Source organism: Zeugodacus cucurbitae, chromosome 5 (genome assembly GCF_028554725.1).
Source record: "Zeugodacus cucurbitae isolate PBARC_wt_2022May chromosome 5, idZeuCucr1.2, whole genome shotgun sequence".
NCBI lineage: Eukaryota > Metazoa > Arthropoda > Insecta > Diptera > Tephritidae > Zeugodacus > Zeugodacus cucurbitae.
The window spans coordinates 2,169,633-2,186,026 of record NC_071670.1 but is presented as its reverse complement, the minus strand read 5'-3'; the positions used below and the strand labels follow the sequence as shown (position 1 = coordinate 2,186,026).

At 36.7% G+C, this 16,394-nt stretch overlaps 2 protein-coding genes across 4 annotated transcripts in view; both read right to left on the bottom strand.

Annotated features, from left to right (window-relative positions):
- Positions 1 to 4,749, bottom strand: part of LOC105208737 (ceramide synthase) — a 47,298-nt gene extending 42,549 nt beyond the window's left edge. The window contains exon 1 of the mRNA XM_011178736.3: positions 4,460 to 4,749. Within this exon, the coding sequence (XP_011177038.1) occupies positions 4,460 to 4,749 (290 nt within the window). The remainder of the gene's footprint in view (positions 1 to 4,459) is intronic.
- Positions 4,750 to 4,852: 103 nt separating this feature from the next.
- On the bottom strand, positions 4,853 to 15,669 carry LOC105208734 (alkaline phosphatase). 3 transcript variants are annotated; one of them, XR_008471284.1, is made up of 6 exons: positions 15,094 to 15,669; positions 10,387 to 10,905; positions 9,511 to 10,331; positions 9,142 to 9,443; positions 7,633 to 9,074; positions 4,853 to 4,898 (listed from the first exon to the last, which is right to left on the bottom strand). XR_008471284.1 is itself a non-coding variant. In XM_011178733.3 (5 exons), the coding sequence occupies exons 2-5, from the start codon at positions 10,870 to 10,872 to the stop codon at positions 8,941 to 8,943; spliced, it is 1,743 nt and encodes a 580-aa protein (XP_011177035.1). In that variant the 5' UTR covers positions 10,873 to 10,905; positions 15,094 to 15,669; the 3' UTR covers positions 7,628 to 8,940. The 3 variants fall into 3 exon arrangements, 1 of the variants encoding a protein (XP_011177035.1); XR_008471285.1 differs by lacking the exon at positions 15,094 to 15,669 and adding an exon at positions 10,985 to 11,117; XM_011178733.3 differs by lacking the exon at positions 4,853 to 4,898 and having other exon boundaries at positions 7,628 to 9,074.
- Positions 15,670 to 16,394: the final 725 nt, after the last annotated feature.

Here is a 16,394-nt window from a genome sequence, read left to right as displayed (position 1 = left end):
CGGGAAGGAACAACACAATACGCAAGCGTTGCGAAAATCGGTAATCGTCAAGAAAAAGCTTGCTGATACTTTGAAGAAAGGCGTAAATACGCAAAAATCCGTGCTGGATATGAAGGCCGCGCTGAAGAAGAAGAAACATATTTTGAAAGTTGTAAAATATATAGCGCATGCGCCAAAAACCGGCAGAACGCCACAGCAGCAAACGCATAAACCATTGACCATGCCACCTGTATCGCCCTCGCCGCATAAAGCGACAAAGCTGGAGCTTTCGACAGCTACGTCAAAGACGGGCCGCTTACGGAAGATAAATTTTCAAAATTTCACCGAAAGACTAAGTGACATATCCATTTGGTGTCCACGCAAAAGCAGTTTCCAGTGTTTTGAAAGTATGAAAAAAAGCACAGAGGCCAGTAAAGGGCCCAGCGTCGAAAAGGAGGATACGAGCATAGCAATACTGCGTCGTCTCACGCAAGTCTTTAAAAACCCACCAAAAGAACCGCCGGCGATCAAAGTAGAGGAGTCGCCTACTATGCCAAGTGCTCCAAAGGCTCCACTTGGCGCGCCCAATATGAGTGAAGAGCTTGTGAACAAAGTGGAGCGCGGCGGCGTTGTCAAGAAGAAATACTTTCGTCGCTACCGTACTTTTCGACGGCGTGTCAAGCACAGCCGGCAAGTAAAGGATAAACCCGTGATCGAGGAGCAGCACGAGGACAAAGCAGTGCAATGTATAGACACCAAATCCAGTAGTAGTACGTTGAGTTTGAGCAGCGGTTCGAGCGTGTTGCTGTCCGATTCCAATAAAGAAATAGGCGCATGGCTGGGTGGTCACGAAGAGGAGCTAAGACTAGCGCACGAGAGCAGGTTATCACGAAAATCGGCAACGACTACATCAAAAGAAACTGAGAAATCGGAAGGAAATAACCCCTGCAACGACTTCAACATATCCTTTCATACGCCCATCTCGTTGCGTCAGCTCATACAGCGTAACACGCGTGTGAAACGTACAAAAGACGCACAGAAGTCGAAACGTGCCGAGCCAAATGTACCACGACTGTCAGATCCGAAGACATTCGTTTTTGGTTCAATGGGTACGCCGCAGTCAAATAAACTGGAATAGATCGTTGCTTAACTCGAATAACTCCCACACTTATCTACATATTTATGTGACCCGTATATAGATTTATGTATATCTCTCTTTAAGTTTCTTTATAAATTTTTTGTAAAACTACATTGAAGTTCATAATATAAAAGTTGTACTGGTTGTAAAGCTTTTTAATGCAAATTTGAGCGGAACTCTGAGGTGTGGTGAGTTATTGCTGGCAGCCATTAAGGCTGATTATGAGCTTTTTAATGCAAACTTGAGCGAAGTTCTGATTATATTGCGATGAATTATGCTAAAGAGGTGTGGTGAATTACTGTTTTTCTCTATGAAACCTGGTTACAAGCTTTTTAATGCAATTTTGAGCGGAACTCTGGTTATTAAGTGATAAATTACAACAAAGAGGTGTGGTGAATTACTGTTTTTCCCCTGAAAGCAGTTTCTGAGCTTTCTTAAAACAATTTTGAGCGAAACTCGGGTTTTAATGTGGTGAATTATACCAAATATTTGTGGTGAATTATTGCTGTCAATCTTGAAGGCCGGTTATGAGCTCTTTAATGCAATCTTGAGCAGAATTCTGATAATATTGTGGTAAATTATGCCAAAGAGGTGTGGTGAATTACAGTTGTTTTCTATAAAAGCTGGTTTTGAGCTTTATAATGCAATTTTGAGCATTCCTCTAGTTATAAACAGGTGAATTAGATCAAATAAGTGCGGTTAATTACTGTTTTTTTTTGTAAAAGCTGTTTATGAGCCTTTTAAATGCAATCTTGAGCGGTACTCTCGTTTTAATGTACTGAATTATACCAAAAAGGTGTGGTGAGTTATTGCTGTGACCCATGAACGCTCTTTTTTATTATGAAAATCTATATTTTGATCATATATGCCGTTAATGATAGTTCAAAATGACACCTTGAGTAGTATAATCATCTCATTTATTGAGTTCTAGCTTTCATACGTTTAAAAAATATATATTTTTCTAATTAATTCAGACAATTGTTAAAAACATATTTTTTCCACTAAAGACACTAATTCAAAGCAAGCAACGCGTATTTGTTAAACACTCTGTAGCTGTTAAAGGGCTCGAAACTTTTCTCATACTCTTAATTAACTGCAAATATGCGCATAGCTCAAAAGAGCACTTGTTTCTTAAAAGCAAAAGTGTGCTTGTGCTTTTGTATAAAAAACAAAAATAAATAAATAAATACCTTACCAGAAAAAAACGTATTGAAGTGTAAAAATAGCAATAGTTATGAAACAATTAATTAGAAAAAATTACACAAAAACTTGTGCGAGGAAGTCATTATATGTAATTTGAGCTTATTCATTTCTTTATTTTATAATAAATATTTTTTTTTTTTTGTTATTGTTTTAAGCACTTTACTTTTATTTTATGCTGCTTAACTGTATAATATTGCATTAAACAGCATTTACTTGGCTTAAAAAGTATCAAAAGGGCTAGTCACCTGCTTTTATACGAGAACTGTTCACTTGTTGCTTTAATTTTATATACTTTTACTACAGTGACAATTTTCACTACACTTTTCTAAACAAAAATGCAAACATACAATTAATTTAATTTTTTTCTTTTTTTTTGGATTTTTTTTGTATTGATAATAGCGTGCTTGCCAGGTAAACAAACGCTCAATGAATACGCTAACAACCGCAACAGGCGACAAAGCACATAACGTACATATGTAGTTTATCTTTAAATTTTTAATGAGCGTTTGTTTATGACACGATTTATATTAATAATTAGCAATCTGTTCGATAGCACGCAGTTAAACGCAGTGAACAGCTGACAATTTGATGGCGAGATACGAAAATGTTTTCATTTGTGTATGTATGTGTGTCTGTATGTATTTGTGTGAATTAAGTTGTTAAGCTTTGTTGTCACAAAATTAGTTGCAAGCTTACTGCAATTAAATTCATATAATATAAAATAAGTCATAGTATTAAAAAAATACAGTGTTGGCGCAATTAAAGGAAGCAAAAGCATTGCAGAAGATAAATTTGTTTGAAGAAAATGTTAATTTGAATAAATAAATAATTAATTAAATAATAAACAACATTTTATGAGCCTTTACTAACTGTTACAACAACAATAAAAATTTTTAAAAATATTTAGGCAACTTTCAGCTAACACTTCAAATAATATTTGATTAAATGTGATCTTCCATTATTATAGCCACAACTGTAGCTGAATTTATTACACACATTAATTAGTATAGCTCTATAGGCGCCTAAATTTGCGCGTTATTATCGATTTTTAATTAAGATAATGAATTATGGCGTTTTACAAAATCAAAATAGCATTTAATGAGCTTTCAAGTATTTATGATGTTTGGCTGTGCTTGCATTTTATGAAGTGCGATATGCAGTATTATGAGTAATAAAAAGGAAGATAGTTAAAGATTAAAAAAAAATAAACTAAACTGAAAATAAAAATTTTAATATAAAAAAAATATAAAATATTATTTTTTGAAAAATATTAAGCAACATTTTCGCCTTAAGTATACAGACGCACACATTTTACTGAAGCGAAACTCAACACGAAATATCTCCTGTCATCAAACAAACAGTCAGCGCATTCGCGTCTTGGCTCCCACGTCACTGTTGACAGTCATAACTTTGAAGTAGTAGATAGTTTCGTATACCTAGGAACCAACATTAACACCGATAATAATGTCAGCCTTGAAATCCAACGCAGAATCACTCTTGCCAACAGGTGCTACTATGGACTGAGTAGGCAATTGAAAAGTAAAGTCCTCTCTCGACGAACAAAAACTAAACTCTACAAGTCCCTCATCATTCCCGTCCTACTTTATGGTGCAGAAGCGTGGACGGTGTCAACATCCGATGAGACGGCACTAGGAGTTTTCGAGAGAAAGGTTTTGCGGAAGATTTACGGTCCCTTAAACATTGGCAACGGCGAATACCGCAGAAGATGGAATGATGAGCTGTATGTGTTGTTCGACGACATAGACATAGTCCAGCGAATAAAAAGACAGCGGCTACGCTGGCTGGGTCATGTTGTTCGAATGGATGAAAGTGCCCCAGCTCTGAAAGTTTTCGATGCAGTACCCGCTGGTGGAAGCCGAGGAAGAGGGAGACCTCCACTCCGATGGAAGGACCAGGTGGAGAAGGACCTGTCTTCACTTGGTATTACCAATTGGCGCCAAACCGCCAAAAGGAGAGATGCGTGGCGCACTGTTGTGGACTCGGCTATAACCGCGTAAGCGGTTTCTACGCCAGTTAAGAAGAAGAAGAAGAAACTCAACACATGTTTATATTAAGCGCCCAAAATCGATATCCCCACCATTTTCAACTAATGTAATAACAAAACACAAGCGTACTCACTTATTAGTAATTTCCAGCACATCCGACATCATAAGGCGATATTTTTTGCGAAACTGCAGACCGCGTTTCGTCTTCAACAGGTACTTATTGCAGAAATCTGTCAGCGACACAAAGTATATGAAACCCAGCGAGGTGAGGAAGAGGCCACGTTGCAGCGAAATACGATCTGTTATATTCGGTATCTGCAACAAGCTGCCACAGGCCAAGCTCATCGAGCCAATGGAACAGGCGAGCGACATGTAACAGCCACTGCCACGCAGGCGCTGTTGTAGGACGTTGCTAGCGCCCATAATTTGTGCTTGTTTCGTAATTGTGCACGTTGTTGGCGACTTGTTTGTGTGTCGCCGGAGAAAAGTTGACTACTTTTTTTCTTCTTATTATTATTATTATTGTTGTATTATTAATACTGTGTGCGTTGTTGTGCTTTGTACGTAATCAGCTGCAATTAAATAGAAGAAGAAAAAATTTGTTATCAAAGTTGATTAAGATAACGGTGCATTCAAGCGTGAACTCAAATGATAAGATTAGTAAATTGTGCATTTCAAATTTAGGCAGTCATTTGAACGACAGTTGGGGAGTACATATACATATTTTAATATATAACACTCATATCAGCAAATCACGTTTATTAAACATACGTTTGTCATGATTAGACGTGGCTGTAAAGTATGATACACCTAATAATAGCATGGCAATGCATTACCGGAAACCGCTTTGCTTTTCTCTCAGCGTCTTTTTGTGTTATACGCTCTACAGTTTGCACTCACCCACTCTAACACATCTACATCATCTTTGCGAGCGCGAAATGAGCCACAAAATAAAAATAATCACACAGAACTAAAGTGATAAGGCAGCTGATAGTAATTATGCAAAGTGTAGACAATGGCGAGTAAATTGCTTTTTTCTTTTTCAAAGACACAATAATAGAATGCTATTAACTTTAGGTTAAAGGTGTCAAGTGGCGAACGAAAATCAATATACAGACATGTATAGAATTCTACAAAAATATGACATCATTTTGACATTTGAATTGCGCTGCCCATACAACATGTGTGTATATAGTAATCTAATTAGTTTTATAGCAATTTTCAAACCAAAAATTTTCCGATACACATATTTAAGAGCACATATACGCATATATTACCGTTAAAAATAAGATATTATAGTATATACGAAAATTACTTTGCGCCCTTGACGCGCTTACGCCATGCCAACATCCCTACGGCACTCGCGCGCTTGCCACCATCAAACCCCACAATGAGGCACCACTTGCACACACAACAAGCGCCCACATGCACGTGTATTTGGCAAAAGATATCTTCAAAATGACGAAAGCAAATGAAACGTGCAGCCAAATGACGCTGTAGCGTCGATTTCGCAGACATGCTGACACCAAGCGCCAGCACACAAACAATTATACACACATGTGGATTTGTAATAATTACTAAAAGTGTGCAAAATAAGCCTACTAGTTTGGCTCAGCAACTAGACGAATATACGCACGTAATAGCAGGTGCAATAAACGATAATGATACGTGTGGAATTCGGTCAACGAGAACCAAGTAAAAATAATAATAAACAATTAAAAATGTGTAAAGAGCACTGAGGGATGTCCTCACATAATTTAAAACGATTTGTTGTTTTTTTTATCTATAGAAGTATAAAAAATCAAATACACACACGTTCTTACATTTTTTTTTTTTCAAACTTATTTTGCCTTTTACTTTTACAAAACAATTTTCGTGCATAAATTAAAGAATCTTCACAGTATATTTTAATTGCTCACATTTCATAGTCATGATGATATGACGATGATTGTTCATCTTAAACCAGTACAACGTAGTTAGACAGGTATTCTAAGCAAATGTGTTGTAAATATACATATGTACAAGCTTACACACATTCACCTATCCAACGACAACAATGATGTAAGAATCGCTTTATTGCTTAAATTGATTTCAATCGCTGTTTCAGCGGAAAACCTAAAGTCGTTTATAAACTTGTGTGTCGCTGCTCCACAAAGTAGCCATAATCATTTACAATTGACAATTGTAATTATTACCCCCTCCATTCGACATTTTATTTTTATTCTACGTGGGTGTGCAAAAAAGGCTTAAATTAATGCGCACACAACACAGAACCGACTTCAATAAATATATGTTTGTACATTTGTTCCGTATGGCGTTGCATGTTTGTGGCGACAATACACTTGGGCTTTGGAAGATAGCAGGATATGCCAACTATGATAACTACGTGTAGTCACATGATACGTCCAATAGATAACAGACTTCTACAAAAAGCACTGCGCCACACCAAAAAAACAGTTGTTTGAAATAAACTATTTGGTTGCCTTACACATTCTAAGTGCTAGTCGAGACTAGAAGACACTTCCACATTTTAACCCCGCTTCCAGACACAAATCGCATATAAATCATAAAATCGCGTGGGTGTATTGAAACCAAAATTGGTTTCTTTTCGTTTGAACGCGTTTGCATGACATGTTATGCAAGAGCACTTTATTGAAATTGGAGCGTCATAGGTACCAGGTGCTGTGGCAAATAGTAAAAATGGAGCAGCACTTGATGGTTTAGTTGAAATTGTATAAAGTGTGCCTGTGTTGATGGAATATTATAAGGTGAAATGAAAATTTATTTGATGACACCGTTCGATGACTGAGAAGTATTCTAAGTATTAATACAGACGGCGTAAAATGGTTATTAGTTGTCATAAGAAATGCAGTATGTATATACACAGCAGCCACTTATAATAGATGTGTCACTAGACACATGCACAATTCTGATTGAATGGGATTTTGTCATTACAACACCAAAATGTGTTCGATTGTGCGATAATTGCTACATCAGTTAAATGCAGTTTTTACTAGTGCATTTTAATGAGTTATGCCGGCGCCTTATAGTTCCTCTGCCCGCACACTATAAATAACGTAAGAGCATTGCATTGCACTCCACTGCATCATTATATACAAATATAATTTCCATATGTTTGCGTGTACATATGTATGTATGTCGTATGTACCAATTTGTTTTCTGATGCTCTAATTTTCTTATTTCTCAATACATTACTAATTTATAAAAAACGAAATAAGTAGGCTATATTTCCCAATATCAGCAATACAACAATCAACAGTAGATACAGTTGAAAATTTCAATCACCTTTTGGGTAGTTGGCTGTACGTTTTGCTTCACTGACTCTTGCACAAGGTGGGAAATTTAGTTATTGCTCAGTTAATATTTATCAAAAATCAAAAGTACTTTTTCTTATAAAACGACAGCACTTAATAAAATAAACAGCTGTACGCGATTTAAAAACCAATTGCACTGAATTAAAATAAATAATCAGCAGGCGAACAAGTCGCGCAGTTCAGTGTTGCCAATTTATAGAATTAGTTCCCCTTTACAAATATGCGCAATAAATATAAGAGTTTCACATTATTACATTTTAAATTTTATAAATTATTTAAATTGAATTTAAACATAGCATTTACCAATATATTTAAATGCAAATTATGAACTATAATATGCAGTCATTGCTATTCTTTTAATATTTTTACGCTTTACTCAAAGGAGAAGCATGCAACCCTGTTTGTTGCCAACAGCTGATTGGATTTACAATGAGAACGGCATTGCCATAACGATTTTTTCGTAATTTAATTTTACAATTTGTTTAAACAAATGTAAATTTCATTTAATTTGACAAAAGGTCGTAGCACAAGCGTCTATAAGAATAACATGAACGTACATGATGACACGACGTTTATAATCTCCATCAGTACGACTTTTGGATTCAAATCTTAACGATTTTTATGAAATATAAGTCACCGATCTGATATATCACCTATCTCTTTCTGATATAAGCGACATATATAAAATAACGATTTCTAATTTCTAAATGGTTTTTCTTTCATGCAGCATCTTCCAAAACTCTTCTTGAGCACAAACACAGCATCAACGGGCACATCTTCCAAAACTCCTTGAGCTCAAACACAGCATCAACGGGCACATATTCAAACTCTGCATCCTCACTGCTTGCAATTAGTTTTCCAGAGATAGAAACATTTTCACGCTGATAACTCGAAAACTAGTAAAGCTCTTAAACTAATTATTATTTTATCTAGAAGTCCAACATGGTATCAAACGGCTGAACGGAAATGCTATATTAAAAAAAAAAAAATTTTTTACATTTCTAATACTTTCGTCAATTGTATTATTGTTTTAACTTAAAATAACAATGGCATACAATATCACAATTAATAAATAAACGATTAATCTAGTTTGTAAATTTTCTTATCGGTAATCAAACACTTAAATGTAATTAATTTTCTATTTTCGCATAAAAGTTTCAACAATAGTTTAATGAAATTTTAAAAAGAATTAGTGCGTGTAACGTTGTTTATTTGTATGCCAATATAGGTTTGTAATACGCTTAGCACCACCCTATTATTATGCCAATTTAATTTTATACTATAAAGGCATTAGTTCCGCCAGCGATTCTGTAATAGTGCTGTCACGAAAGCGGCCGATACGAAGTGCATACGAAATGACATGCGCCACATAGCTTTGCTCGTGTACGCCGTGGAACAAGTAGGCCATGGCACCTGAAATAAAGCAAAAATTCGAGGTTATAATACATCCCACTAGCAAAAAATCTCAGCTCAGACGCACCTTTAGCGTGTATTGTAACGTCGGAACCACCATGCAAATTTTCATCAGTATTTATAGCCGCCTGTTGCGTATATTCCCAAGCGGTAGTGTCCTGAGTCGTCGGATCAACGCGCTTACCATTAGCATCGGCTTGGAAACCTTTGTAACTTGTGCCATAAGTGAGTGTTGTGTATGGTGTGCCTTCCGTCTTTGAGGTTGAGGCCACGCCCAGTATGTCAGCACCTCTTTCTGGATGACCGTTAATCGTTAGACTATGGGAATGATCAGCGGTTACGATGATCAAAGTTTCGTCCAACTGATCGCTGCAATTAAAACGAAAATACTTTTATATTCCATACTGTCACGCAAGATAAGCAAATATCAACTCACCTCATCTCTTCCACCGCTGCATCGACGGCTTCATTCAAGGCCAGCGCCTCAGACAGCGCACGTCTGGCCGTACCGCGATGATGCGCTTGATCAATCATGCCACCCTCCACGACCAGCAGAAATCCCTTGTCTTTACTCTTCAATACCTCCAGCGCTTTCACGGTCATATTCCGCAGCGATGGCATACCCGCGTCACTGCGGTCGCGCTCATGGTCATACTTCAAGTGGCCGTTGGCGAAAATACCCATGACATAGTCTACGGACTCACCGTTCAATGCATTCAGGTCGCCATTGTTTTGCACAACCGCATAGCGTTCACCGGCTTGTTGTTTGTACGACTTCCAATCGGTTATTAAATCGCGACCGTCTTTTGATATGCAACCCCAAGTGTCGAGCGGATCCGCTGGATCGTCCGTTACACCGGAGACTAACATTTGACGACCGCCACCCATGATTACATTTATTTTGCGACCCGTCTCATCTTCCACCAACTGTCTGGCAATGTCCTTGCAGCCCTCTTGCTGTGCCTCCGCGGACATCTTAGCCTCACACTCCCAACGGCGGTCTGGCGTGTGCGCGTACAAGGCGGCCGGTGTTGCGTGCGTTACACGCGTCGTCGTTACAAAGCCCGTATTCATACCATCCACCTGCGCCCACTTCAATATTGTCTGCACATGATGTGAAGCATCCAGCGAGGCGCTGCAGTTCTTCAGCAAGACGCTTGAATCCACACCACCCGTTTCATAATTGACCTTAACGCCACCAAACAGCGCCGTAGCGGTGGAAAACGAATCAGGCACCTGCTTGTCGGCGCAATAAGTCTGCAAAACACATAAAATATAAAAGATAGACTTTGAATTGATAAAGCTCACTCACCTTCAGCAAACCCATGTGCGGAAATCGCTCCCAACTAAGCAGCCCCTCCTCTTTGAAACCATAAATACGCGTCGCTGTCACCGTATTCGGACCCATACCGTCACCCACGAAAAGTATGACATTCTTTGCGCGACGCCGATTAATTTCACGACTCAGCGCATTCTTTAACTCTTCGATGCCCTTCTCATACCACACTTGTTGCTCTGGCGGCAACTGCACATTCCAAAAGGGTATATCTTCGCCAGCGTAGACCTCACTAGCCATCTCATAGTGTACCAAAAAACCGATACACATGATGGTAAAAAGTACGCTCGAAAAGCTCACGGCAACAATGAAGATTTTCGACTTGAACACGTTGGGTTTGGGCGGATTGGGCTCATCGAGCGAATTCGTGAATGCATGGCTCGAGTCTAAACTATCCATCTGTACCTCAATGCCGTCCTGCGAGTGCGGCAATTTGGTCACATCCATTGTGACGGCAGTCATTCTGTGGCGGCGTTGCAACGTACCTCTTTCCGTCTGCGAAACAAAGAAGAAAGTGAAAAAGCGTCGTATTAGAATCAATTGAGGAGATTTAAGCGATCCAATTATGTACAACCTTTCAATAACAAGTGCTCAGTGCTAATACTCCGAAATTTAGCCGGTAAATACACCTACCTCATCCAATTCGCGCAAGACTACGTTATCTTAATCAGACGTAACTGTATTTTTCTAGTGTTTTGACTTGATGAAGCTGTAAATTTCTTATCGGTGTTTATATAAATATGTATTTACATATTTATCATATATCAACTCTGGTGTTGGCTAATCTTTATGACCCGCCGAACTTGTATGGAAAATGATAGGCAAAGATAATTTATTTATAACAATTTAGTGGGTTTATAAAAACCGGGTAAAGAATTGATAAGATCCCATCTACTCTCTTATGGAAACTTTTCGTTAGAACTGTGACGTTTCGGCGATAGTTCGGGTTTCTACAAGTCTTTTATTAAGTAATTTGTTAATAGTAGTCATTCCTCGCTTTAAATTATCAGTCATCTAAAAGCACTGTGTAGAATAATTCTCTCTTTTTGGAGCCCTTTTGGTTCTTATCATCGTCTATTCAGTTTTGAGGTTATGATTCGCTCGCTTGACTTGGGACTACTGATATTAGTAAACTGGACACATTTTATAACCGTTAATTGCTTTATAAACTATGTTCCACATTCCATCTTTAAAAATAGCATTCAATAAAATTGAAAACGTAGTAAAAATGTTATTGTAGATTGTAGCTTTTATCGCCTTATCGATGCTCTAAGCATTTTTAAGAGCAATTACCTCATTTACAGTAGCGTTTTATTGTTATTATTATTATTTTTCTTCAAAATTTCTTTCTTTTCTTCTAAATTTGTTTATAAGAATTAGTTAAAGATTGCTAGTGGCGTACGTCTTTTATGAACTTTATACCTGATTATCGAAAAAGCGCTATTAATCAATTAACAGCTACAAGAAGTACTATTTTAGAGTGTTCTTTGTTTTGACTGATAGCAGATTACTGACTAAACAAATATGGCGTCCATGCAATGAGTGCGCTTTTGCTGCTGACCTCAAATATGTCCGCCGGAAAGCAGCGCTTTTGAACTCAAGTAGCGCCAATTGACGCTTTTTGCACTTGCGCGCTTTTATATTCGGACATGAGTTTAAAAATATGAGAGTGGTGCGATAAGTCACAGCATTTTTTAATAAAAAATAAGTTTAATATTGAAGATAGCCCTCGATTTTGCGAGTTTAACGTTTTTTTGGTGACATAAAGCAGCTACATATATGTGTTTATGGAGATTCTATTTAAATAGTCATAAAATGCAAGCGCAAAACCAAAAACAGAAATAAAACGCATAACAGAAACAGAAATTCATACAATTTATGTTTCTGTTTTATTAAATTCTGTCTTATTTCTGTTATAAATTAATTTTAAGTATTTTAATAATTAATATAAATATATATCTACATATGTCAAAGCATACCTTAAATCAGTTACTCTGCTATTGTTAGCGTTTTTACACTGTAGTAACAACAGCAGTTTGTATGAAATTCTGTTTCTGTTGGTATTTTCGTGTGCACATTCTGTTTTCGTTGACTTTAATCATTAAAGCTTTAATTTTACAACTATTTCTAAAGAATATACGTTCTATAAATTGCAGTATGCTTTTCTCAAGAATCAGTTTTCAACTTTTGTAATTAGAAAATTATTAAAATCGTAAATATTCCCTTTTAAAGCATGTACTGTTAATGCACGTGTATGCAAAATAGTAATAATAAATACTTGCAGATAGTGAAACAAGAAAAACAAGCAACGCTTTCCAAGAAGTTAGAATGCTTTGTAAAGTACGTGTTTATTGCAAATTACCTTATATATCTGTCATTGATGTACTATATTACTGTCGTTAAGTGATATAAAACACTCGTCATTACATACTTATTCATTGTAAAAAATATAAAAAATAAATAAACTACTTTATTAGTGTGAAGTAAATAAAAAAATAAAATATTTGTATAATGACAACTGTTGTTGTTGCTTTTCATTTAATAATACTTGGCTGTTGCATAATTTACATACAAATATTGCTCTATTAACTATTACTTAGAAAAATAAAAAACAAATTACTTTGGCTGGCATATTTTGAGGTTAAGTACAGCATTACCCAAATAGTTAATAATTATTTCGCATTATTGCTGTAAATTAATGTGTAGATGTAATGGTGAGTAAGTAATAATTTTAACTCGACTAATGAAAAAACTGCCAATGTCAGACATCACTCTGCTTAATTTATTTAATCAGCTTTGCAATTTACGTTGAATGATTAAGCTTAATTGTAAAATTCGTTAGTACCATATTGAAAAACATACACAATATAATTATTTGAAGATACAAAAAAACTTTCAACGGAAGTTGCGCATTTGCCAAAGTGTGAACCCCACATTATTTATTGTTTATTATAAATTCAATTCAATTGTAGTCAAATTATCAACGCGTAAATCATTATATTTGATTTAACATAAAAAACGACAAATTAGCAGCCCTACTTGTCGATAAGACTAATAAACTAGTCACTTAAAAGCCCTGCAATAAATATTTCCACAAACACAATAAATAATGTGAAACTTTGTGAAATGCAGTGATGGATTTCAAGCGGTGATTTATGATGTGAATTGGTTGTGTGAATTGGTTGTGTAAGCTGGCCAACAGGAGGAGCCGGAAAGAGTACTTGAAAGCAAGTGGCTAATCTCGGTTGTAGCAAAGAAATTGTTTCAAAAGGGTGACAGAAGTCTCAGATGAATATTCGCATAGTCAGCGTGTGTCAGCTTGTTAAAAATTGTTTGTGTAATGTTAATTGTTGTTTTGCCTAAATTGAGATGGCTTCATGAGAACTTCGACACGGTCCATTAAAGCTATTTTTAAACAAAGTTAACGTCGCAAACGTGTTATAACAATAGTTGCGTATGGCATAATGATGCGAAAACGGAACAAACACGAGCTTTATAAACAGCCACACTGGACACTACATTGTCCACATGAGATTTGTATGCAAATATAAATACATACAAACACACAATCGCACATGTGAAGATGCCATTCATTCAACTGGTTTCTGCCATACGCTAAGAATTTGATTACATCATTATACAAACATACATTTGCTATTCTATGTATGTATGTTTATAACTTAGAAACGCGTGCAAAGCTTTTTATGGCCACTCAATAAATTGCAAACAATAATAAAATTGTGTGAAGAAAAGCGAAAGGCAGAATAGCGAAAGAATAAACATTCAGTTGAAATGCATGATTGGTGGGGGGGCAACTCGCACTCGTATGTATATTTGTTTACAACAAAACCAACAATTAAAGCCCACATGTGTAGCTATGCACCTGCTGACGGTGGAAACAAATCAATTGCGGTGTATGAGATGTAAATAAGTAAGAAGTGTGCATAAATTCCGAGGAATCAGCGACAGCTGCACTGTAATATTGTAGGTTTAGTGGAAAAATGTGTATATTTTTATATTAGTGTGTTGGATGTATGTGTGATATAAGTCAAGCTTCAATATTTTTCAAATCAGAAGAATCATAGACTAAATTGCTATCATGCTAAGAGATAGTCAAACTTAGCTCACTCAATCATGAAGACGACAATCTTCCATAAATTACTAAACTATCTCAAGAGACTAGCTCAGAATACGCTGTTTATCCAGTCTATAAAGTTCGAGGTCTCGAGATCACCTTCTGGAGAAAGCTGAGCTCTGGATTTCACATTATTACTTGAATTTAGTCTTTTTGGTCGGATAAACCTCGGTCCACTAGATACTGAGTATTATCAGTGCAAATTTCTTTTTATCTCCATCTTCTAGAGTGTTTCCTGGTCGATTCCTCTCACTTTGGAAGCCATACAGAGTAATTGTCTCAACTCTTTAACTTAACGACTGCCTCAACAGCTTACAAAAACTTTTAATTAGACTACTGCCAAGTCCACGGCAATATTTAAAGTTACGAAGAAGTTTTTGTCACTTAGACTTCGACTTGCAAAAGCTTGTTAAAAAGTTTAAGAGTCGTACGAGAAGTGCAAACAAATCTGAAGGACTGTCAAGTGGTTGAATTTGGATTTAACTTGACATACACAAACAAGCCCTCAAAACTGTTGCCAAAAACATAATGATGAGAAATGCACTCACATTTAATGACTTCCGATTCCTTGTTGCCTGTTTACTGCGTTCGAGTTCTTCTGGAAGCAGTTTTGTGTGCGCTGTCTCCTCCACGCCGCCCAATCGAATACGTGCTGAATTTTATTGATCTTATGCTGCCGTGGCCCCCGCCTGCCACCAGCCCGCTTGCGTTTGTGTTGGGAACACGTTTTCCAGCTGCTGCTGTTCAACTAAAGCTTATGCTGACTGCTTCACTTCTCTTTGTTATGCTTAATTTCTTCGACGTGTAGTGTAGCACTTGAACTTATAGTATGTTTTTCGACACAAATTTATTATTTACTTTTTAATTTTCGTTGATTTTTGTTTGCTCAACTCTTTGTTTAAACACTGGCATTAAAATTTTTTCTTTTTCCTTTTCATGCCCACCAACACTAACAACACGGCTCACGAAGCAAGTAAATTATTCTCGCATGTGTGTTCGTATGTTGTATACATTTCGATTTCCGCACATTAAATATTCATATTTAGTCTTCGGCGCAAAGTAGTGGCGGCAGTGTAGAGCCACAAGTAAACAGTCGCAACGCCACGCACCAACTGAGCAGCTCAAATTCGCAACATCTCATTTGAACGATTATACGATTGTAATTAAAACAAAAAATGAAAAACAAAAACATTAACACAACTAAAAGCAACAACAAAAGCAAACTTTGTAGATATGCGCACTCTTCGCTCACCTTTTTGCTGTTGTGTTCTTCACACGCTCCATTTCGCCATGACTCGTGCTCAGCGCCACGGCATTCGTGCGCAAATGAAAGCTTTCTCTCGAGCTGTGTGTAAAGTAAAGTGAATGGCGAAGGATAAACTTTTTAGCAGGCGGCTTGTGTGAAATTGCTGAAATTTGTTGCCTACCCCAAGGCGCTGATTTTAGTTTAGTGCGTATAACTCGAAGAGTCTTGAGAATTTCATATTGCAGTTTTCCTGAGAAGACATTTTCTAATATGTAAAATCATATTTACACAAAATAAGTTACTGGAGAAGTTTACCTTTGCCAGCAGTATATACTGAGTTATTAATACAGCGCGTACGTTTGTTTGCAGTAAAAGTTATGCCGTTACTATTCAACTGTTTAGCTTTACAAGCTTAATTCGCATACTTAAAAGTTGCTTGAAAAGATTTTCTCTAACAGTAAATCTACATTAGAACAAAAAAGATAGCCAAGGTCAACTCAATCCAAGTGTGACTTTCAAGAAGGGTCTCCACGCCTAACTGTAGGTTTTACAAACAGACCATTTCGACAATGTTTACCCAGTAGAATACCGGTTTTCGATTAG